Source organism: Giraffa tippelskirchi, chromosome 12, assembly GCF_054371585.1.
Source record: "Giraffa tippelskirchi isolate mGirTip1 chromosome 12, T2T-mGirTip1v1.2.pri, whole genome shotgun sequence".
Taxonomy (NCBI): Eukaryota; Metazoa; Chordata; class Mammalia; order Artiodactyla; family Giraffidae; genus Giraffa; species Giraffa tippelskirchi.
This window is the reverse complement of record NC_137286.1, coordinates 139,919,566-139,943,663: the sequence shown is the minus strand read 5'-3', so window position 1 is coordinate 139,943,663 and position 24,098 is coordinate 139,919,566. Positions and strand designations below refer to the sequence as shown.

The following is a 24,098-nucleotide window of genomic DNA, read 5'->3' as shown; positions in this document are numbered from 1 at the left end:
TCCACATTCTCCCTGGTGTGGCCAAAAAAAACGTTAGATAAACTTGAACAGAAGTTTCTAGTGGCATGCTGGCACAGCACTTGGCTCCAACCTCTTCAACATCTCTATCAGAAACTTGTCAAATTTTTCTACAGTGTGCTGGTCAAGTTCTCAGATAACATAAATGTTGGACAAGGAAATCAAAACCCAAAAAGACATTGACAGGCTGGGGCTATAAAATGAAACATGGAGATAAAATTAAGTCCTGGGTAGAAATTTTAAGGGGAAAAAACATGTTTTACAAGTACTGGCCTGGCTTACAAGTACTCCCTGTGGATAAGAAAAGGAAATTTGGTTGAATCCAAAGGAAATTTGGTTCAGCGTGTGTAAAACCGTGTGTCTGGCAGTTAATGCAAATTTTAGGTGCATTGTGTCCTGACTGTCTGGACATCTTCACCAAGATGGTGGGCACAACCTGCCCATCCTAAACTCTTCTCTGCCTGCTCCTCCTTAGGTTCCTCCTAAGTAGTGGCTCTAGGTATTAGGATGCACTTCAGAACACAGATTAACAGCAAGCAAACATGAGACAGGAATGAACTATATTTCTAACTCATCTGGGTAGCAGGAAACATCCTCGGGTGGGAATGGGAAGATAGCCTCAAGGTTTGTGAAGAAATATAATTAGAAGTTTATCAGAGCACTGAATGGCTCACTGTGCTACACGCTAAAATAAATTCCCCTCTAATCATGATTACTACAGGATTTATCTAATCTATTTCCTATAGGAAATCAAACTACTCGAAGGCATTTTATCAAACTTACTCCTTATTATAATCCCTGTCCCTGACAAAAGAAGATTTTTGTCATCCCACAGTACAGATAAGAAATTGAGGCAAAGAAGTGGAGTGAATTGCCCTGGGTCACAAAGAACTAGAATTACAATTGAGTATCTAATCTTAGAGTGCACTACGTGAGCTTTGGAAGGGAGAACACTGGAATCATATTACATCCTTCAAGAAAAGCCCTATTTACTTTAATCTGTGGGAGAAAGAAGATTAATTGTATTTTCCTTGGTGCATGCCAAAGATGTTGGGTAGACGCTTTAGATTCCACATGTTTATTCTAATCCTTTACCATATACTTGTAAAGCCTTGGTTTCACCATTAGAAAGATGCTGGAAACTAACTTTAAAAAAAAATAAGGCCACTAGTAGTTTGCTAGAATCTCCAGGGAAAGCAATTAATCAAGAAAGTTGTATAGGACAAGCATGCTATTTCAGATCAGCAAGGAGAAGAAACTACCCACACAGGTAAAACTTGAGACGGCCAGCTCCTCTGCGCCTCCAGCCCCACAGTCTATTCCCAGCCCAATCTCACTGTCTAGGGACTGGACAGAGGACGGTTGAGGGAAACCTCAATTAAAAACCTGTTTTTAATTTAAAAAGTTCCTTGCCAACATCAGTTATTATAATGATTTATGTATTTTACCCAATTATTTGAACAAATCTGTGTTCATTATAAAAACCTAGAAAATGAAGATAAGCAAACCAAAATGAAACAAAAGCATTCATCATGTTACCAGCCAACAAGAACCTTGTGTATCTGTTTACAAACTGGGTATATTTTAAGATGCATTTCTCTGGTCAGGCCATGAGAAAATCAGCTAGAAGCTGCAAGTTTGAAGTTCTGTGTGTAGTTGCCCTTTAATAATGGAGGGAAAACAGTGACTTATCCATTGAAGACTATTTGTTATTGGCACTTCTCCCAGAAGAGACAAGGTCACTCACTACACTGTATACCTGGCAGTAAAAAGAAATAAATTCCCAATTTCACCTTATTGATCTGAAAAATTCATACCATAAGTCTAGGATTAACTGATTTATTTAAACCAGCAAATATCACAGCTGAAACAGATTGAGAATCTAATTCTCTCTCTTTTTAAGTATATATCTCTGTATCTACACACACACACATAATCATATATACTGAAGATCACAGTTTTAAATATATTTTGGCTGGATTCTTCCTGTCTCTTGGAGAAAAGAACCATACACATTCAGAACTCATACAAGGGCTGGTCAAGAGTATATTGCATGCTGATATATTGTTCTTAGTTGCTCAGTCGTGTTCGATTCTTTGCAACCTCAAAGATTGTAGCCCACTAGGCTCCTCTGTCCATGAGATTCTCCAGCCAAGAATATAGGAGTGGATTGCCATTTCCTTCTTCAGGGGATCTTCCTGACCCAGGGATCAAACCTGGGTCTTCTGCATTGCAGGTGGATTCTTTACCATCTGAGCCACCAGGGAAGCCCATGAATATATTAGTAATCAGCAAACAGTGAATATGGTAGACTCTTTCCAAATAGTGAGCAATGCTACCAAATTTCAATGCATTTCTTTTTTCCACCGTAAGGAAAAATCATGCTGTTACCTTTTTGTTCACAGCTACACCATCCTCGCAGTCGAGCACCGCACAGTCTACATTCAGGGAGGGAATCTTGTTTATCTTCTTTTCATCATTGCCAGGTACGTAGAGCACGGCCCTCCGGGGGATGTACTTGTGGCTGGGTGAGGAGCTGCACCCAAGCCTGGACACGTCAGCTGCCAGGGATGCTTTCCTGCGGGAGACATAATTCGAGTTAGTCCAGAATAGAATTTACTTACAAACTTTTGAAAAACCTTATTTAAATGCAAAATTAAAAGAGAAAACATGGATAACTTTTTAGAATTTCCGCAGAACATAATCACACATAACAATTAGGATAACAATAATAGAAATAATCAAGAAACAGAACGTCATTTTGGCTGAGGTCTAAAAAATATATAACACTGTTCACCGACACAACCTTCTGAGAAAAGAAGGAGAGTGTACCTATCTCTTGTTGGAAAAACCCTTCCAGTATTAATGTACTGTCTGGGGAGCATCCATGGAAAAAAAAGTGAGGAAATTTATATCCAAAAGCTCCCAAAGAGCAAAACTACTTACAATTATATGAAAATATAAAGTAGAAAATAAACAATCTAAGGACTTCCTCGTAGTCCAGTGGCTAAGACTCCACGGTCCCAATGCAGGTGGCCTGGGTTCAATCCCTTGTCAGGGAACTAGATCCCACATGCCGCAACTAGAATAATCCCACAGGCCACAACAAAGATTGAAAATCCCAAGAGCGGCAAGTAAGACCTGGAGCTGCCAAAATAAATAAATATTTTTAAAAAGGAAAAAGAAAGTAAACTATATATGTAAGCAAAATCTATGGCTCTCTCTCTGATAGTGAATCTTTTTAAGTAGACAAGTGATTTGCATTCAATTTTAACAACAAAGAGGAATAGCTACTTCTTAAGTCAGTAGAAAGGTGAATAGGAAAAGACAATAATAATAATAGCTCTACAATTATGGTCAACTTGACTGCTGAAAACCTCAGATTCTTCATGTGTAAAAGTAATACCAATGTTGCAGTTTGTTGAGAAAATTAGTTAAGGGAAATAATGTACAGGAGTGATCAGTTAGAGCCTGGGAGTTATCAGCTTGATGTGGTTGTGGGTGTGGCAGGCATGGCATTGCTTGCTACTGCTCTTCCTGGAGAAACTCCAGCTCCAGAAGCCTGCCTGCTTGGAAACTCTGCTCTCTCCTCGCTTCTCCTATTGTACCAAGTTTAGCCTCCTGCGGAAGTGAGAGGCGTTGGCCGAAAGCTCCTGTAGCTCACCGCAGCCCTCACCCCTAACCTGGTCTAAGTTTGGTCCTGTGGACAAACCATGTTTTAGCCCATAATACATGGCAAGGGAAGATGAAATCAGCTTTCACCAAGACCAGTTAGATCAACTGTGTAAAGGGCTTTCCTGGCGGCTCAGTGGTAAAGAATCCACCTGCCAATGCAGGAGACATGGGTCAGGAAGATCCCCTGGAGAAGGAAACAGCAACCCACTTCAGTATTCTCACCTGGGAAATCCCATGGACAGAGGAGACTAGTGGGCTATAGTCCACAAGGTCGCAAAAGCAACAAAACAACAAGAATCCCGTGTAAAATGAAAATGCAGAGCCCTTGTTCAAAATGTACGTGGAATTTCAAGATGGAAACAGAACATCACATGAAGCACCAGACTCTTCTAAGCATAGGGCCTCTGTGACCATGCAGGTCACACATCATGAAAACTAGCCCTGCTCATAAGAGATGGAGTTTTGCGTCACGAAAATCCCGGTTAAGGAAAGGTTAAAGCCCCAGCAAACTTGGGAACACCCTAATGTGTTACTCTCCTAGGGTAAATAGTATCATCCTTTTAAAAGTATGTCAGCTATACTCTCCATGAAAGCTCTTGACATTTGGTAGTTATCCTAAGTTAACTCCATCAAATATTTTATACAGTTGTGACATTTTGCCATATTAGTGTAGCTTGTGACAATGTATACCAAGAAAAATCAGCATCTCCTTGGTGGCCCATCAGTTTTGTGAGGGCCCCCTTATTCTCTTTTTTAGCAGATCTTAATAAAACTTGAATCTGAGTCTTATTTTTCTATAACATAAGCATTGTGCTATGTGAGGTATGGTGACAGATGGATTTTAAAAGTGTATGTGTATTACAAGAAGAATTGATGTTTTTGAAATGTGTTGCTGGAGAAGACTCTTGGGAGTCCCTTGGACTGCAAGGAGATCAAACCAGACAATCCTAAAAGAAATCAACCCTGAATATCCATTGGAAAGACTGATGCTGTAGCTCCAATACTTTGGCCACCTGATACAAAGAGCTGACTCATTGGAAAAGACCCTGATGCTGGGAAAGATGGAGGGCAGGAGGAGAAGAGGATGACAGAGGATGAGATGGTTGCATGGCATCATCAACTCAATGAACATGAGTTTGAGCAAACTCCGGGAGATAGCGAAGGACAGGGAAGCCTGACATGTTGCAGTCCATGGGTCGCAAAGAGTTGGACATGAATGAGCAACTGAACAACAACAAAATTACAAGACATTTTATTTACTATTTGATAAATATATTTGATATATCTAGATATATCTAGTATATTTAATATAAAATACATCAGATAATTGAAGAATTCTAAAAGTATCCATCATCATTTCATATTGATTAAAATATCTGATTTATCTTTAAAAAGAGAAGATATAATGATATAATAGCAACAACCATGTTTTACTTATTCATACTGGAAACCAGAATTTGAAGCATATACATTTCCTTTAAAATGTACGGCAAAAAATGCAATCAAAAGAGATAAAATTTTTATTTACCAGGAAATTCTTAGGGCTATTCTCATGAGGATTTATTGTAACTGCATGCATAAAAGCCAAAGAGACCTTCATTTCATGAAAACTGAGATTTTCTCCGTGTGAAATAGCTTCTGACTGCCAGTATGGATCCAGTCACTGTGGTCTCCAAGCCACACCACCTGAATGTAAAAGCCTGAGCCACACAGACATGGCTGACAGATCACACCACTATCACATGCTAAACATCCTTAGGGCAAATCATTCTTAGGATGTTTATATGATGTATAATTTTTAAAAGATAACCATTTTAAAAAATCTTCTGCTACTGCTCAAGGTGTTTCTGGTTTCCAAGATAAAGACTCCTGTGATCATTGAAACACAGTTTTCCTCTTATCCCTGCTCAAACACTGTCAACAACTCCCCATTACCTACAGGATTCAGCTCAGTCTCAGCTGACAGCCCTTTTCTGAATTTACATCCCAGGTTGCAACTATCTACCATAGGAAAATTAGGTTATAGCTGTTTCCACAATATGCTGTATCGTTTCCATTGCACCTGTGCTTCTGCTGGAAGTTTATTTGAAACTTATAGATCCTTCACACTTAGCTCAAGGTCCACCTGACTGCAGAGCCTTTTCTGATCATTCATTTTGAAACTCAAAAACAGCATTTATCATTGGTAACGAAACCAGAATCAGCAAAGGACTGGCTCTGTCATCATGGCTAAAGTTAATCAAGAGGCACGTGTTTTCTGGAAAGCCAATGGATGCTACAAACCAAGAGACTTAAAAAAGTTTCCTGCTTCTGATCCAGTAATTTCAAGTAACTCAACCAAATTCTTTTTGGGAATTGCTGTAGGTTAAATTCTTGTGTCCCCCACTCCTAAATTCATATGTTGAAACATAATGCCCAATATGATGGAAGGGGGGCATTTGGGAGGCAATTAGTTATGAAGGAGAGAACATAGGAGATTAGTGCCCTTATAAAAGGGACACCAGAAAGCTCCCTAGCCGGCTCTGCCGTGGAAGGACATAGTGAAAAAACTGCCATCTGCAAACCAGGAAGTGCATTCTTTTCAGACACTGACTCTTCCAGAGCATTGATCTTGGACTCCCCAGCTTCTAGAACTGTGAGAAATACATTTCTATTGCTTATAAGCTCCCCAGTCTATGGCAATTTGTTACAGCAACCCAAATGAATTAAGACAGAAATTTATTTTTTAAAATGATCAGAAATAAAACTAGATACATATAATATTAAGAACTTAAAATAACCTTTAGGTCCATCAGCAGGATAAATTATAATACCTACATCCAATGACATATTATGCCATCATTAAAAATTGTGTTAAAAATGTTAAATGTTATGTGAAGATTGTTCTTTTTATAAACAGAAAATATAACATTATATACGCAATAACCTCTCAACTTTATAAAAAATGCAAAGAAAAATGTCTGGAAGGAAGTACATCAAAATGTTCTTAGGGATGCCTCTGAACTGTAGAGTTTGGGATTAAGATTTCTCTGCTTCTGCACACGCTTCCTATTTTGCACATTTAAAGCATCACTTTATTTTTCTTACACAAATTTATTTTCCTAAATCTTTATTTACTTTTGGTTGCACCGGGTCTTCGCTGATTTTCAAGGGCTTTCTCTAGTTGTGGTGAGCAGGGCTACTCTTTAGTTGCAGTGCATGGGCCTCTCATTATGCTGGCTTCTCTTGTTGAGAAGCGCAGACTCAGCTCTTGTGACACGCGGGCTTAATTGCCCTGTAGCAAGTGGAATTTCCCAGTGCCAGGGATCAAACCTGTGTCCCCTGCATTGGCAGGTGGGTTCTTATCCACTGCACCACCAGGTAAGTCCAACCATCACTCTTTTCTAAAAAAAAATCCTTTTATAATAGGCTTGAAGTGAAATCAAAGTCGCTCAGTCATGTCCGACTCATTTGCGATCCCATGGACTGTAGCCCGCCAGGCTCCTCTGTCCTTGGGATTTTCCAGGTGAGAATATTGGAGTGGGTTGCCATTCCTTTCTCCAGGGGAGCTTCCCAATCCAAGGATCAAACCCGGTCTCCCACATAGCAGGTGGATTCCTTACTGCCTGAGCCACCAGGAAAGCCTTAAAACAAACCAGTAAAATCACTTAAGAGGTTTCAAGTGGCAGCATAATATTGTGGAGAGTGTTAAGAACCATCTATATGAAATTGCTGACATCTGACCATTTTGGCCACCAAAAATGCTAATTTTATGTGGTTCAAGCCAATATTGTGACTGGCAGTCAGAAGATAGGGTGAGAAGCACCATAAAGGCTGCCCCATACAGGGGAGAGTCATGTAGTATGTCCATGCACAGCTACTATGATTATCTGACACCCGTCACCCCTGGGTGGTGCTGGTCAGCACAGCCCCGCATCAGGAATCTGGCTGGACACCAGAAACCCTCGGTTAAATCACAAGCTTGCTGATGGAAGGGCAGTCTTAGGTCTCCCCACCCTTGCTTAGTACAGGGCTTTGTTTTATAAGAGGCACACAATTCCTGTTACCTCATTACCCAACCAAAGCCAGCTATCCAGGAAGTGGGACTGATCTGTGACTGCACTGTCCTTACTCTTCTTGGGCAAGAGTCAAGCTTAAGTGTTGATTACAGGTAGGAGGCAGTTTTTTATTCCCTCTCTCCTTTGCCATTCTGGAAGCTTTCACCCAAGCCATGGACTGATGCTGCTTCTCCTTCGTTTACTCCTTCTTTTTATAAGTACAGCAGACGTCCTCATCTGGGACCTTCTTCACCTTTACCTAGAAGACTGTGGAAGCGTCTTATTTATCCTCCCTGCGTTTACTTTGATTTTCTGTTCATAAATTCAGCGAGCACTTAGCAAGCACACGCTGGGTGACCTGCACTGGGTCTCCGCCAGCACCCCTGGCAAGTCCCTTTGTGCCAATTAGAAGAAGGTGCTCCCTGGAGCCTGCCAGCAGGTGGAAGGGCCAAGAGGTGCCTCCTGCTCCCGAGGCGGCAACTCTGATGCATAGAGATGAGCTGGAACTCAGCCCCACGCGTGGCCTCAGTTTGGTAGGCCCTTGATCAGGGCACACCCTGCACAACTGCACAGGGTGGTCCTGACCCGCACTCTGCTGGGCACTGTGGGGGGCGGCACAGAAGACGCAGGTCAAGTCCAGTAGGTCCAGGGAGGAGCACCAAGAGGATGGCCCGCAAGCAGCTCTGGAAGACTAAAGGCCAGTACAGAATGAAGCTTCAGGGAAAAAGATCACAGGTGGTTAAGACTGTTTGGAATAATCAGGAGGAGAGAGGTGTAGGGGCATGGTTCAGGCTTCAGGTTATGTCGCCGACTCTGAGGTCCCAGTGGGGGCTGTCGCTGGGCAGGTATGGCAGGAACCTGTCGTGGCTTCCCCAAGCCTCCCTCTTCCTGCCCTCCTGGTGTGTCCTCTCCTTCCCCCACCTCCGGCTGTTTCAAAACCTGTTCCCAACTTCAGTTGTGCTCAGCACCGGCTACTGCATAGGATCACAATTGCAGTAGGTGCAAGATCCAACTTATTTTATCTTACATATTTGGAGTTAGGGCCTCTTGATAGTCAACATGTAAATGTATCCAAACAATACGCAAAACAAGGGCGTAAGATGAGTGGAAAAAAATCTGGTGGCCTTATGGTGAGTTCTCGTACACAGGGACCTTATTTTAGATAAGACATCCCTTGGTAGGTTCGGGAGCTCTTCTGGCTGGAGGGGGCTCCCTCCTGGCCTTGTTTTGGTCTTCTCCCTTTCCTCCTCCAGCAGATACCATTTATTAACCATGTATATCACAGGAGGCATAAGCTAGTCCCCAGTGCTGCTGGGGTTATCCACCTAGGATTCAACATAACCATCACCTGGGGAGCTTGTAAAATTTGTCAAATCCTGGACCCCACCCAGTGCGATCCAAATCAAATTCACTGGTAATCTTCTCAGGTTTAGAATATATATATATATATATATATATATATATATTTAAAGCTCTCTAGGTTCTTGCAACTGAAGTGAAGTGTTGCTACAGACCGGCACCACTGGCCTCTTATCTGTTCCCCCATCAGATTAAGAGACTCTCCCATCTTTCCTAGAAGCATGTACCATCACCATGTGCGAACCTGTCAGAAATGCAGATTCTAGGGCCCCTACCCCAGCCCCACTGAATCGGAAGCTGCATATGAACCAATCTCCAAGGGACGCTTATCTCATGAGAGTTTGAGAATGCTGTTCTAGGTTGACTCAAACTCAGGGACATTGTGGAATCACTGGGGCACTTTCAAATAAGCTGACGCTAAAGCGCAGTCACAGAAAGTTTGAAGTCATAGGTCTCGGGTCAGATCGAACCTCTGGAACTTCTAAAAGCCCTGTGGGTGATTCAATGTACAGCCAAGCTGGAGGACCATGGCCCTAGATGATCCCAGTGTGTGGCCATTGCCCTAACGCGGGAAATTTTGCTCCAATGAAGACTTCTCTTAAGTGACTCCTGTGCTCTCATTATATACAAGTGAGTTGTGTGTGTGCATGCTCAGTCGTGTCCGACACTTGGCAGCTCCATGGACTGTAGCCCTCCAGGCTCCTCTGTCCATGGGATTTCCCAGACAAGAAAACTGGAGTGGGTTGCTATTTCCTCCTCCAGGGGATTTTCCTGAGCCAGGCATCCAACCTGTGTCTCTCTCCTGCACTGGCAGGCAGATTCTTTACCACTGAACCACCTGGGAAGCCCACATATACAAGTAGATGCTGTGAAAGTAATAAAGTCATAACTGAAAATGCAGCAAACTTGAAAAAAAAATTCATGTTTAAAGAAAAGTCTTTCTGATTAAAAAAAATGATAGTATTTGAAATAGCAGCAATTATCAACTAATGTCCATTTGAGGCTCTGCAGCTTGGTATGTGACTTCCCACCCAAGTTAGTGGTTTCTTTACTTAGCGGACTGCTAGCACAGAGGTCTCTACTTTGTCTGCACATTACAAACCAGGGAACTGAGAAAAAGAGAAAACCCCAGGCCACACTCCAACCCAATTAAATCAGAGCCTTGTGGTAAATCCCAGGCAGCAGTTTCTTTAAAGCTTCCAGGTAGATTCCAAGGTGCAGCCAAGGATGAGAACCTCTGCATCACAGTTTCAGAGTACCACCAAAGTGTCTTATTGATCCTAGAAAGGATCAGGGGTTGTTGGACTTTGAAAGTGGCCAGCATGTAATCCTACCCGCCCTTAAGCTTCTGCCCAGACTCCACTCCTGTCTTCTGGCCCAGGCAGGTGAGGGTCTGGAGGGCCCGGATGGGGGCTCCACCAAACTTACAGCAAAGGCAGATAGAGAAGCAGCTCGCCGGAGCCCAGGCAAACATCCAGATCTGGCGCTTGGTTGAGTGAGCAGCGTGGGACTGCGGGTGGAGGCCTGGGCTGAGCTCTCTTCACAAGCAGCAGAGCTCTCTGAAGCCAAGGCCAGGCAGAACATGCTGATCAGAGTCCAGGGACCCTAACTGAGGACTCCACATCTTAGCCTTGACCCTGACACCTGGCTCGGAGATGCTCTTGCCTCACCCGTGGGTGACCCTCAACCAGCACCGTAGGCTGGAGGGCTCAGATGGAAGCAGGGAAGGCCAAGGGACTTTCAAGTTGTCCCCCTTGTTACACACACGCTGTCACTTCACAAACAAAAATGTATTGATCCTGTAAGTTCTGGGCCTAACACTTTTTTTGAATTATCTCAATGGCAGTCCATACTTAACCAAGTGCAGAAAAGAACTTGATTCAGGACTTTTCATGATATCACTCAAATTCAAAGCTGAGTTAAAGAGCAATTGGGACTACAATGATGATTTAGGCAGCACAATTAATTCTAAATTACTTTAATAAATAATACCATGATGGTTAATGTTATGTGTCAACTTGACCAGGCCACAGGGTGCCCAGACATTTGGTAAAATGTTATTCTGGCCGTGTCTTACAGACATATGTGGATGAGATTAACATGTGAGTTAGGAGACTGAGTAAAGCAGATGGCCTTCCCTAGTGTGGGTGGGCCTCATCCAAACAGTTGAAGGTACTGAATAGGCCAGTGGTGCATGCATGGTAAGTCGACTTACTCCCCCAATTAAAAGAAACTCCTCCTGCCTGAAAGCTTCCAGCTGGGACATGAGGTCTTTTTCCCCTCTGATACTTCAGACTTGAACTGAAACATTGGTTCTTCCTGGTTCTCAAGTTTGCCAGCTTTAGACGGGAACTTACACCAATGGCTCTCCTGGGTCCCCAGGTTTCTGACTGCCGCTCTTGGGACTTGTTGGCCTCCACAATCATGTCGGCCCCCACAATCATGTTGGCCTCCACAATCTTACTGGCCTTATAATATATCTCTTATATATTACACACTCACACACACACACGGATGTACCTTATTGGTTCTGTCACTCTGGAGAATCTTGACAAAGACCCTTACACATTACTAATTAGATAGTTAACACATATTGGTGTTAACCAGGTGCTTTGCACACACCTCCACACTGCATATCCCTGTTCTGACCCAACACAGCTGTGTGTGTAGCTCTCAGACCCCTGCACGCCCAGCACACTGAGGGACTGGACTGGACTCTCGAGCAAAGTGAACACATGAACTCAGGGCTAGATGGGTGGTGGGCTGGCAAGCTTTTAAGGAGAGAGGGCCACATATTTCCATCAGCTGCTGTCCTCAGAGGGCTAAAAGGGGTGGATGTGGTCACTATCATGCTCTTCACAGACTTCCCTGGACTGTCTTCCCAAAGGGCTGTACTAATTTAACCTCCCACCAGCAGTGCATGCAGGTGCTGAGCTGACCAGGTGCTCACACACAGCCTGGTACTCCTTACCCCAGGCTTTTGGACATTTCAGTGGACGAGGCATGATGGAGCAAGTGAAGGTGGCCATGGAAAGGGGCTGGAGATCTGAAGCCCTGGATAAAGTTTTATAGCGGCCTTATTTGAGCAATGATGAAACAATCTATTTGAGGTTGTTCAATTGCTAAGTCAGGCTTCCCAGGTGGTGCTACTGGTAAAGAACCCGTCTGCCTATGCAGGAGACATAACAGGCGTGGGTTTGATCCCTGCATCGGGAAGATCCCCTGGAGGAAGGCATGGCAACGCACCCCAGTATTGTTGCCTGGAGAATCCCATGGACAGAGGAGCGTGGCAGGCTATTAGCCATAAGGTCGCAAAGTGTTGGACACAACTGAAGTGATTTAGCACACATGCACAGTTATGAAGTCATGTCTGACTCTTCTCAACCCCATGGATTGCAGCACACCAGACGGCTCTCTCCTCCACTGTCTCCTGGAGTTTGCTCAGATACATGTCTATGGAGTCAGTAATGCTATCTAGCAATCTATTGATCATGTTAAATCTTCAAGATTTAGTATTCGGTAAAGATCAGTATTTCTCACCTTGAACTTATCTGTATCCCATCGTTTTACACCTCTGCTGGTCAAATATTACTTTTTTATTGTGGTAAAACAAACACAACATAAAATTTACCATTTTAACCATGTTTAAGGCTACAATTCAGTGGCATTAACTACATTTCCATTGTTGTGTAACCATCACCACCATCCATCTCTGGAACTTCTCATCTTCCCAAACTGAGACTTATGTGTCCATGAAACAACAACCCACCCATTCCCTCTGCCCTCAGCCCCTGGAAACCACTATTCTACTTTCTGTCTCTATGAATTTGACTATTCTAGGTACCTCATGTAAGTGAAATCATACAGAATTTGTTCTTTTGAGACTGGCTTATTTCTATTAGCATAATGGCCACAAAGTTCACCCATGTTGTGGCATATGTGAGAATTTCCTTCCTTTTTAAGGTTAAATAATACTCCATCACATGTACATACCAGATTTTGTTTATCCACTCATCCACTGATGGACATGGGTTATTTCCACCTTTTGACAATTGTGAATAATGCTGCTATGAACAAATATCTCTTCAAGGCCCTGCTCTCAATTCTTTTGGGTATATCTCAGAAGTGGAACTGCTGGATCATATGGTAATTCATTTTTTTCCCCTTAGGCTACACTGCACGGCATGCCAGATCTTAGTTCTCTGACCAGGGATCGAACCCCTGTAATGGAAGTGCAGAGTCTTAACTGCTGTAAGTCCTTAACCACCAGGAAGTTCCTCATATGGTAACTCTCTGTTTAATTTTTTGAAGAAAAATCATATTGCTTTCCATAGTGGTGAAGGAAATGGCAACCCACTCCAGTATTCTTGCCTGGAGAATCCCATGGACGGAGGAGCTTGGTAGGCTACAGTCCATGGGGTTGTTAAGAGTTGGACACGACTGAGCAACCTCACTTTCACTTTTCACTTTCACGCATTGGAGAAGGAAATGGCAACCCACTCCAGTATTCTTGCCTGGAGAATCCCAGGGACAGAGGAGCCTAGTGGGCTACCGTCTATGGGGTCGCACAGAGTCGGACACAACTGAAGTGACTTAGGAGCAGCAGCAGCAGCAGTGGCTATATTACTTTACATTTCCACTCAAATATTATTTTAAAATATTTTACGCTGCATTTAAGTCCAGTTATCCCTAAGAGGGTGCTTTTGAACCAAAAGAAAAAAAAGAATAATCTTTCATGTGCCTTTGCCCTTTAGAAACTATCTTCACAATTTCTAAGAAATTTTGGTAAATCCCATTTGTTCATAAACATAAAAAGTAATAAGAAAACAAATAAAGCATCCCTTGGAAATAATACATCAATTTCTATTTAGAACAGCACACAAAAATCAGACAGCCCTTTAAGTTCTTTTCAAAAGATTTTGACTTTAAGATCTGATGAGGTTGAAAATAAAAATTTCTCACAGGAAAGTATGCACAAATCCTGATTCTTAAAGGATTCCTCTATTTGGAGCTGTATCTTCAATCTTTTGAGGGGATTGGAGGAGCATACCTACACTCTGTCACTGACTAGTCTATATACTAGGAATATAAAAACTCGGAAAAATTGAGTTCTCTCTTGTAAAACCCGTGGCCTGACCTTGTATGACAATTCTGATGCTCATGGAAGAATGTGTGGGACTACAGTGAAGACAAGAGCCCATTCCTCAATCCTTTGCAACCCATGCCCACAAGTGACGGTAAAATTCAGCTACAAATTTCAGCCATGCTTATGACTATTAATAACTAGGTGTTTATACCAGCATCTGTAATAATTGCGGCCTATGTATGTTCTCACTTTGCTAGGTTCCCAACTGCCCAGAGAGATTCCTTCCCTGTTTTGAAAAACGATGTTTCAGTTACTATGGCAACAGGGCAAGGAGAAGTGGGGAGCTTTGCATGGGCACCAGAGCAAAAGAACAGCTATTTGTTCCCCTACCAGCAGAACAGGGCCATTCGTGAGATTAGCATGGGGTGCAAATATACACAAGCGCGCGGCCCGCTTCAGAAACGCCAAGACACTTTCAGGGCAAACTCTCTCACAAAGCAATTATATCACACCGTAATCAAGTGCTCCATTTTGTATTGAAAGGAAAAGATAGTCTTTTGTGTCTAAAGCAGACACACACACACACAGGACTGCCGTTTGCGGCCGCTGTGGGTTCACTTCTAAGGGAGGAGTCAGGGCACACGGTGGGGGCGACCCACAGGCTGTGGCTCAGTCTTTTGGCCACTGTGGGGTGCATGGGGAGAAGGAGGTATGCTGGTGAGGGACATCTTCTGCCTACACAGGAAACCCCAGGAAGAGAGGTGAGTGTCGAATAAGGGACCGATTTATCAGAAATGGAGAAAAAAACAGAATCTTTACTTTTGCTCACTCTGGTAAAATGGGTGTAATTCTGTTTCAGTGTAGATCTCTTCCTCCTTAGACCATCAGAACACCAAAGGGTAAAAGCAAGTGACCCCAGTGATGGAAGTCTTTTTTTTTTCTCTCACACAGAATAAGAAAGCAAACAAACATCCAAATCAAAAATTATTACTATCCTAAGTGAAATAAGGCAGACACACAAGGGCAAGTGCTGTATGACTGCACCTCCACCAGGTACCAAGAGCAGATAATTCACAGAGACAGGAAGTAGAATGTTGGGGGGTCGGGGAGTTACCATTTAGTGGGTACAGAGATTCAGTTCAGGAATATGAAAAAGTTCCAGAGATGGATGGTGGTTGATGGTTGCACAACAGTGAGAACATACTTAATGAAACTTACGCTTTACATAGTTAAAATGGTAAATTGTATGTTACGTGTATTTTACCACAGTGAAAAAATGAAAAGTTAACAAATCTGTTTATAACATATCTGTTATATCTGTGCTATTGTTTCATAAACACAAATGTACTGATCTAATGCAGTACTGATAGTGCTCGGAGTCTACCATGAACTCACCCTCAAGTCAAGGGCTGAGCAAACATGGACAAGAAATCATGTGTCCAGAAACCCTCACTGATCACTGAATCCTCTTCTTCGTCCACAGAAGGGTAGTTCTCCAGGTAGGTGAATGGGTAAGCTATCTCCCAGAAACATGGAAAACCCCATAAAACTTGGTGACCATTAAGGTTTCCCAAGTGGCACTAGTGGTAAAGAACCCACTTGCCAATGCAGGAGACATAAGAGATGTGGGTTCCATCCCTGGGTCGGGAAGATCCCCTGGAGAAGGAAATGGCAACCCACTCCAGTATTCTTGCCTGGAGAATCCCATGGACAGAGGAGCCTGGTGAGCTATAGTCCATGGGGTTGCAAAAAGTCTGACACGACTGAGCAACTAACGCTTTCAATGGGTCCCAAGGAAGAGAGCAAGTTTTCCATGAAAACAGAGATCCATGTTTATATCCCGAATGCATTAGTCTTTATAAATAAATGTGGAGGGAGCACCACTCTGCCTCCAAGTGGGAGGCACTTGGGAGCCTGGAAGCACCTCGAAGGGCAACACTGCCATTTCACTGAAAGGCAAATGAAGAAGAGTTTGATGCCCACTAAGGCTGAGTCAGCGCAGTAGCCAACGGGGAGGGAGAGAAGGGCAGGGGTGAGGGTGTTTGAGAGGAGGTGAGGGAGAGGAGGAGAATGGGGAAAAGAAAGGGAGGGAGGAGAAAGGATGGATCCTGGAGTTAAGCAGGCGGATAAGAAAGTGGGAGGGAGGGTGGGGAGGCGGAGGTGAGGGCCGAAGGGGAGGGTGGGGGATGGGACGAGCGGAGGGGCAAGGAGCTTTGTTTTGCGGCAAAGCCCCTTGATTCCTGTTGAAGAGGGGACGACAATAGAGCATGTGCCTGCTAGTGGGCATTCACCGTAATCCCACTTTCTTGCTCTACTTTTGGTGAGAAGAGGAGGAGTAGAGGTTTTATCTGAACGGAAAACTGGAGGGATTTTTTTTTTCCTCCTCCCGGAGTGACACTGAGGTCAAGAGGGAAACCAGCTCTCCTTCACTGAACACGGTTAAGAACACAATGCGATTAGCATCTCTTCTGTTTCTGGGCTGCTTTTCAAGCAGAGGCTGCGGGAGACACAAAGAAGTCTAAAGGATGTTGTTTATTAATAGTTAACTGTCGATGTCGCTGAGAGCTTGGTCCAGGAACGATGCTCAGGACCCTCTACCCATAGTGATTTGATAGATGGATTTCCCAGTGTTGGGAACCCTGAGAGGAAGCACCTGTCAAGCAAAGAACGTGGCGCTTTCCCTAAATTGTAATTAAAACTTAAAGGACACGCCAGCCGACTTCCCTTAGCCTCTGTAGAGACGATTTGGGGTTTTGGATGGTGAAACTCTGACTGTAAGGAATAAACAGTTTATTTATTCCACTCTTGGCCAAAGCTGAACACCCAGAGCAGAGTCTTATGTTTAGACTGTTCACTGCTGGCATTCCTGCCTGTGATCTGATTCTAAAATGATCTGCAGAAAAGACAATATTTAGTAGTTAATGTATCCATATTAACTGCTATGGAGAGTTTAGGAAATATTACCACCAGGTCCATAAGAAAACAACACAAAAAAGATCATTTACAAAATTTCTCCACTTAGAGATTCCATTAGTACTGGGTTATCCTATCTCAAAAAATAATTTCAAGCTGAGATGACTATTTCCTGGCTTGGGCAGAACTTTAGAGGCAACTAAGCAAACGTGAACTAAACAGATAAATTTCTCCTTAACTTTTTTTAAAAGGTCATGAAAGAAGACTGTCAACCTGACAGATGTAACCATGGATTCATTTACAGAGTCCTTCAAAAGCTCAGAGGCTGCTAAAAGTGTCAAACAAGGCATCTCCCCCATGCCTTGGGTTCTTTGGTATGAAAGTAATCAAGGGAGAATTTTTTTTTGTCCAGAAAATGGATCACAATTTTGAGAAAACATTCTCTCTGCATCTTATGTATTTTATATAATTTTTTTTTGTTAGCTGTCATGAAAATCATTTAGGTTAAAGGAATTTTCGTTTTCTCCCTAAATTCTCTCAAAAATTCCTTTCAAGTGTCAATCACAATGAAATGAGACCAAAATGTTACACAGCTTAGAATTTTGGTATTTTGTAAGCTATCATCTTCTGACTATGCTGATTTGTAGATGTGGGGAAATTTTAATATTGATCTCTCTCTAGCGCTGAATAATTTTTAGAAAAAACCTAGTCTGAGTCTAATTGCCAGACCCGTACCACACACACGAAAGCTGTGAATACAAGCTGTGATCACGAATCACGTGTATGTGGCTTTGATTGTGTGGGATCCACAATAAGATTAAGATTGCTTTTTTCCCTTCTTAATTATTCAGAGCTAAGTGTGATGAAAATTAAACATATGCATGTAATCATGAAGGTTTTCTCTAATACAGTTTTTTTTTCTTTTTTTAAAATATGTTAATGTGCTATAGGCACTAACCCCTTTAAATATTTAAGGAAAGACTTCCTAGAACTTGCTGTAATTTTAGGGAAGCTTACAATTTTTTTTTTCTAATTCAATGCCGCACTTTGCAATGCACCAGCCAAAATGCAAAACAGCCTCTTTTTCCTTTATATTTAGTTCCCCCCAAATCCACTCTTACTGAATATGTATTGTGACTTAGTTTTCTGTGGAATGAACTGGTCAGACTCAGAGAGCAATACTTTTCATTGTAAATCTAAAAGGAACAAAATTTAAAATTAAAGGTGAATCTTTTCTGCAAGTTATAGGCCCATAACCATCTATGTTATAGTTGACTTGTGACTTGATACAGGGTTTTCTATGATAATAGGAAGAGAGATGGAATAGGTTATCCAGAGACCAAGATAAGGAAACCATTTTTCATGTTTGTCTTTGGAACACATTCACTAATTTCAAAAGAGAGTTTAATCTTATTTTCTGTCTAGAGTAACACCGATATCTGTCCTCCATTGGTATGTGTGACTGATTTACTAAGGGACAGTCGGCTCAGAAGTTGGTTGGGTGACAAGGACAGACCACTTGAAACTGAAAAGCTGTTGCAGGCTATCATGGCACCATATGGACCATCTCCAAATGGTGCTTCCTCTGATTCTGGCTTCAAAAATGCAAGCAGGGGACAGGGGAACTCTCAGCGACAAGTTAGGAGGCCTGAAACTGCCATTTGTAGAAAAACTGACACTGGATTTTGGCCTCTGCCTGCCTGGCACACTTCCCTGGCACCCTGGTTGCCTTCCTCCCAGCTCTCTCACTGACTCCACATTTAGCTGAGCTCACATTTCCTTGCTAACCCCAAACTCGTAGATGCACTTCCACGGGGAATTCAACTGCAGTCCACCTCTCTAAACTGGTCCTTATCCCAACAGTCCCTTCTGTCTTCCTCCTGGTTCTGCTCACTTAGCTAGGTTGAGGCTGGAGGGCTTAGCAGAATGCTGACTGTCCGTAGGAGCCAAGCAGCTCCCAGTTAATTTAGTTTGACTAAGTTCCCCCTTGCCAGGTCTCTGTGACTGTAGCACAAGCGCTCAACACAAGAGGATCTATTTCGGTTCAAAAACCAAATAAGAGAGCAAACTTTATTATAGTCCTCCATGTCATCCAGCACTTTTAAGAAAACAGAGCAAAGGAGGAAAATTCAAGAACTCAGTTTATCTCATCCCCTTCAGGATCAGTAGACTGCAAAAACAACCCAAAGGCAGGAAAAAAAAAAAACACCATAGGATATTAAATTACAAAACAGCAACATTTACATAGTAATTTCCGCTAATTACAAAAGAAAGATATAAGTTGTTTGTTATAAACATCACCAGGTCTTGAGCAAACACCAAGAGCTCACTGCAGAGCCAAACCACGAATTTGTCTAATCAGAGCCACTTCCCCAAGCGTTTTATTGGTACAGCTGCAGAGCACACATTTGATCACACATGCTAATAATCCCAGTTATGGCGCCTACATTTTAATCATTTGTTCTGGGCTTGTTTCTCAAACAATTAGCACTAATGAATGGTCAGAATACTTCGGATCATATATGTCTAATTGCAGTCAAGAGTGGTTCTTGTCTGCATGTACATTTCAATTTACCTCTGGGGATAATGTTTGTTAATTGTATTTCTTTATACGCAAGCGAAGAAAAAGGCAGCTCAGGCAAAAAGGGACTAAGTGTTCTCCTCTTTCCCTTTGTTCCCACAAGAAGCTAAAGTCACTTCAAGAGGCACTTAATCCCATCATCCCTGGTTACAATTGCCTTGCAGCATCAATCAAAAAGAATCTGAAGTAAAACGATGCAGCTATATTGTGTAATTAAAAGCAATTCAGGTACTTATTGCTTGGGGCCCTTTACGGGTCCAAATACTTAAAATGGCCCTGCAGGGATCCTAAACATTGTAGTGTTTTAAATTTGGTCAGCAGTAATATCCGAAGGAAAGGAAGGAAGATGCAAAAAACAAAAAACAAAAAAACTTGAAAGACACAAACAACAAAAAAAGCCCACGACCCTGTCCTTGTGCGATTTGTAAAGAAAAAGAACAGCAAAAGTCTGAAGTGAAAAAACCCATGAATCTCAACTACAAAGTGAAATAAGTGTAGGAAAAAAGGAAAGGGAAAAAGAAAACAATTGATGTTTTCCAAATTCAACAGTCCCTGTCCCAGTTCAACTTTTGTATTTAAGGAAAAGAAAAAAATGTGTCATAATTTTGGCTGGGTCTCTTCAACCTGAGATGAAACAGCCTTTGATGATCTGTAACAAATGGATCTATATTGTAACAACCAGAGGCTGTCTGAAAACTCAAAATACAAAGTAAATATATGGTATGTCTAATGCTAGTCACTTATAAAGGCAACGTGTTAAAAGTACTTTTTTAAAGTTTGGCACAGGTATGTAAAAAGTGATTTATTTAAGCCATTTAAAAAAAACTAAGTGCCTTGGCTTTTAAGGCTTCATATATGACTTTTTAAGCCAACAAGAGTTTAACACACTATTTTCTGTTGTGTGCTTTTAACAAAGAGCCATCATTGACAGGAGACTGGGAAAAGGCATAATTCTCTCGTTTTGATTCTTCGCTAAAATATATTTAAGTAAAAACACAATGCCTCAACAGATCTAAGACTAGATGTTAAAATAACAATGTGTTTAAGTTTTACCATCATTTCCCCCTTTATAATAAAAACGGGAAGGAAGGCTTCCTGTTGATTTATGAAAGAATTTCAGGAAAAAAATGCTAAGCTTGTGCCAGAGTGAGCTATTGGATATTAAGGAACTTTTCATGAAAGACACCAGTTTACTCCCAGGATAAGGAGCATTCTGGAAACAGATGACTAGAGGAAATACTCTACACTACCAGAACACAGCACTTCACAGCAGCATCTATAAATACCAAAATACAGCCTAGTGGCAAATGTAATTGTGGCCTGAAAACCATTATGTGTGCACACGTGAGGGTCGTATGACTTAACATTCACATCACAAAATGATCGTCAAGTAAGATATCTGACAACAGTTCATTTAAACATAGAACTGACCTCATTTTCCATACCAATATTCTACCAATTTGAGTGCAGAAGTCTACAGCTGAAAAATGCAAAAGTACTTCCACAAAGTTTAACCTTACACAAGCTACTGGTGCCAAATGGCAGAATGGAAGGGATTCTGCTTCCCTGTTTAATAGAACCGAACTTTAAAACAAAAATCTGTCATTTAAAAAAGTCTGCTGACCATGCTTCTTCAATTATATTGATCACAGTGTTAGAGATGCTATACGTGCTCAAGCAGTTTCATGTCGTGAGTTAAGTATTTCCTATAAATTTAAACCTATTTATTATTATTCAGCACTCAGTCTTCAAGTATCTGTTCAAAACCATTACCCTCAATGGCTGGTGAGGGGTGGGGGGGGGTCTGACACACCCTCTTCACTGCAGTATTCTCATCACCTCTACCTTCTACTTGCCCTGGTGAGGCAGCACACTCCAAAGGAATAAGAAGAAAATGTGGGTGACAGAAGGGCCCTGGGTTTACCTGAGCTTGGCTCCCTGTCTTTCCATCACCACCAAACTGCCCAGGTAATTTACTTCATAATCAAGTACAAGTGTTTCTTTGCCACAACTGTGCTGCCCTGCTTGAAACGGGCTTTCCAGGTGGCACTAGTGGTAAAGAACCTGCTTGCCAATGCAGGAGACATAAGAGACTGGTTCAATCCCTGGGTCAGGAAGATTCCCTGGAGTAGGAAATGGCAACCTACTCCAGTATTCTTGCCTGGAGAATCCCATGGACAGAGGAGCCTGGCAAACTACAGTCCATGGGGTCAAAAAGAGTCGGACACGACTGAAGTGACTTAGCATGCATGCAGGTACCTGAAACAAACTAGAAAGTACCTGAAAGACAACACCAAGCTGGAAAAAAACACAACAGAAACCTTTATTTTTGATCTACCAAAATATCTGTTCGTGTCCTATAGCTTTTATTTCACTAGCCTTTGGATTAAGATAAGCAGGTACCTAATCTTAGGAACGGAGAAGGCAATGGCATCCCACTCCAGTACTCTTGCCTGGAAAATCCCATGGATGGAGGAGCCTGGTAGGCTTCAGTCCATGGGCTCGTGAAGAGTCAGACACGACTGAGCGACTTCACTTTCACTTTTCACTTAAGTGTACTGGAGAAGGAAATGGCAACCCACTCCAGTGTTCTTGCCTGGAGAATCCCAGGGACAGAGGAGCCCGGTAGGCTGCCGTCTCTGGGATCGCACAGAGTCGGACACGACTGAAGCGACTTATACAGCAGCAGTAGCAATCTTAGGAAAAGGAAGTGTAAACTTTTAACAAGGGACATTTTAGGAACACCCAAAACTGCACTAAGGAAGGAGGAGAAAAACAGATTCACTGATAATGAATATCGGGCAAAAGTCTGCACTGCGATCTTTCTCCTGTAACGTCTCCCACTGACAGGTGCTCATCAATATCATATTTCTTCCATCTTGCGCCCCAGGTCTGCTCACGGGCTCCCCTGTCCCTGGTGCTCCCCTGGAATTCCCAGGGGATGGTGCCCACCACAGGGTGCCAGGAGGAGCCCTACAACCAGGCCCTTCGATTCCTGCCACTGATCCAGCTGTGAGCATGCTGGCTAAATGCTACCAGGTTCAGGCTGGAGAGCAGGACTTGAAAATTCAGTGCTAATTACTGTGATTACAATCTGTGTCTCAAGCAGCCAGAGCCTCTGGGAAGTTGTCTACAGGAGACCTGTCTCTGTATCCAAAGTCTCAGTTTGAGAGATGTAGAATCTATATACCTGAGGACTTTCTAACTCGTTAAGTTATAATATGGGTGTCAAGTCGTTCATGATACCCTCTCGTGCACCATATATGACTGAGGCAAGCCCAGAACACAGAGTGTAAGAGACGCAGAGGGTAAAGGACCAACAGAAGCCCCGGAGCCACATACATCGCAAACACCGGCCCTGCAACCTGATGCTCGGATGGTGATTCTCTTGAGATGATTTGAGATTCTCTGAACTCAATGAGGCAGTGAGTGGGGTTTTAAAGGAACATGCTCACAGGCATCCTCCATTCTCCAAGAGCTGGGGCCCAACTTGTCCTGAGAATCCTGAACCTCTCAGGATGCACACCAGTTGTGTATTTACCACTGAGCTCCCAAAGGCAGATTTAGTGGAGTCAGAGAAAGTGATTTCATGAAGATATTTATGTGACATTCAAGAATCCAAAAAAATGTTGATGTGAGAGCATGCTAAGATATCATCAGTTCATTTTCCTGGGCTCACCAGCATTGCTTTACATACACGTGAATCCTTTGGAAACAGGCTGGGGATCAAGGCAGCTAGTTCTTCTCTGGACCACGAGGCTCATTTTCCTATCTCCACAGACGAAATGCAGATATGCTTGTCCCTGACCAAGTGTGTACAAATATAATTCTTCCCAGGGCATGAACATTAGAACAGAATTAATTGCTCTGAATCCTCAAGCAGAATTCTAAAGGGATTTCTATTCTTGCAGTGACATCACAATGTTAGGTTTCTAGACGCTGCCAAACAGCTGAGTGTGATTTCGCCTCTAGCCCATCATGAGGGCCCTTGTGCAGCTGGCGGGCACCACACAAGCTTTCTGATATGTGCCCAAAGCAGGGCTTCTGAGAAAGAGAGGTTTTTCAGGGGACACTTCAGCGGCAAGTGGGGTCCCAAGAGAGTAGGCAAAACCTGAACTGTCATTTCGAGCCTGCCCTGAATCAGCCAACACATGTCAAACACTGCAGGGCCTTTATGAAAATGTGACTTCAAATATTTTTCTTTCCTCCCCTCATTTCCTTCTTTCAAGTACTCAGTTCACAAGGTGTGTCTGTAAGTGTTTATTTGGAAATGAAACCGCTTTTAAAGGGCTCAGTTGTTTAACATCAAGAACCCTGAAGATAGAACGTAAAACATTCAGTATGAACTCATTCTATAGAACACCATTATTTGGTGACTTATTTGCTGATTACTCAATCTAAATACAATTTTAAAAACAGAAGTGACTGC

The 24,098-nt window shown here is 42.6% G+C and overlaps 1 protein-coding gene and 1 long non-coding RNA gene across 6 annotated transcripts in view; one reads left to right on the top strand and one right to left on the bottom strand.

Annotated features, from left to right (window-relative positions):
* CLYBL (citramalyl-CoA lyase) overlaps positions 1-24,098 on the bottom strand; it is a 225,303-nt gene that overhangs the window by 99,416 nt on the left and 101,789 nt on the right. For all 5 annotated transcript variants that reach the window (XR_014070980.1, XM_081548983.1, XM_081548982.1 and 2 more), the window contains exon 2: positions 2,410-2,596. Coding sequence is in view for 4 of the 5 variants with exons in the window: in XM_081548983.1 (XP_081405109.1) it covers positions 2,410-2,596 (187 nt within the window). In the remaining variant the exon portion in view is untranslated. The remainder of the gene's footprint in view (positions 1-2,409; positions 2,597-24,098) is intronic.
* LOC145529171 (uncharacterized) lies at positions 14,491-16,884 on the top strand. The gene is made up of 3 exons (XR_014070984.1): positions 14,491-14,936; positions 15,537-15,674; positions 16,504-16,884. It is a non-coding gene; the product is annotated as an uncharacterized LOC145529171 (long non-coding RNA).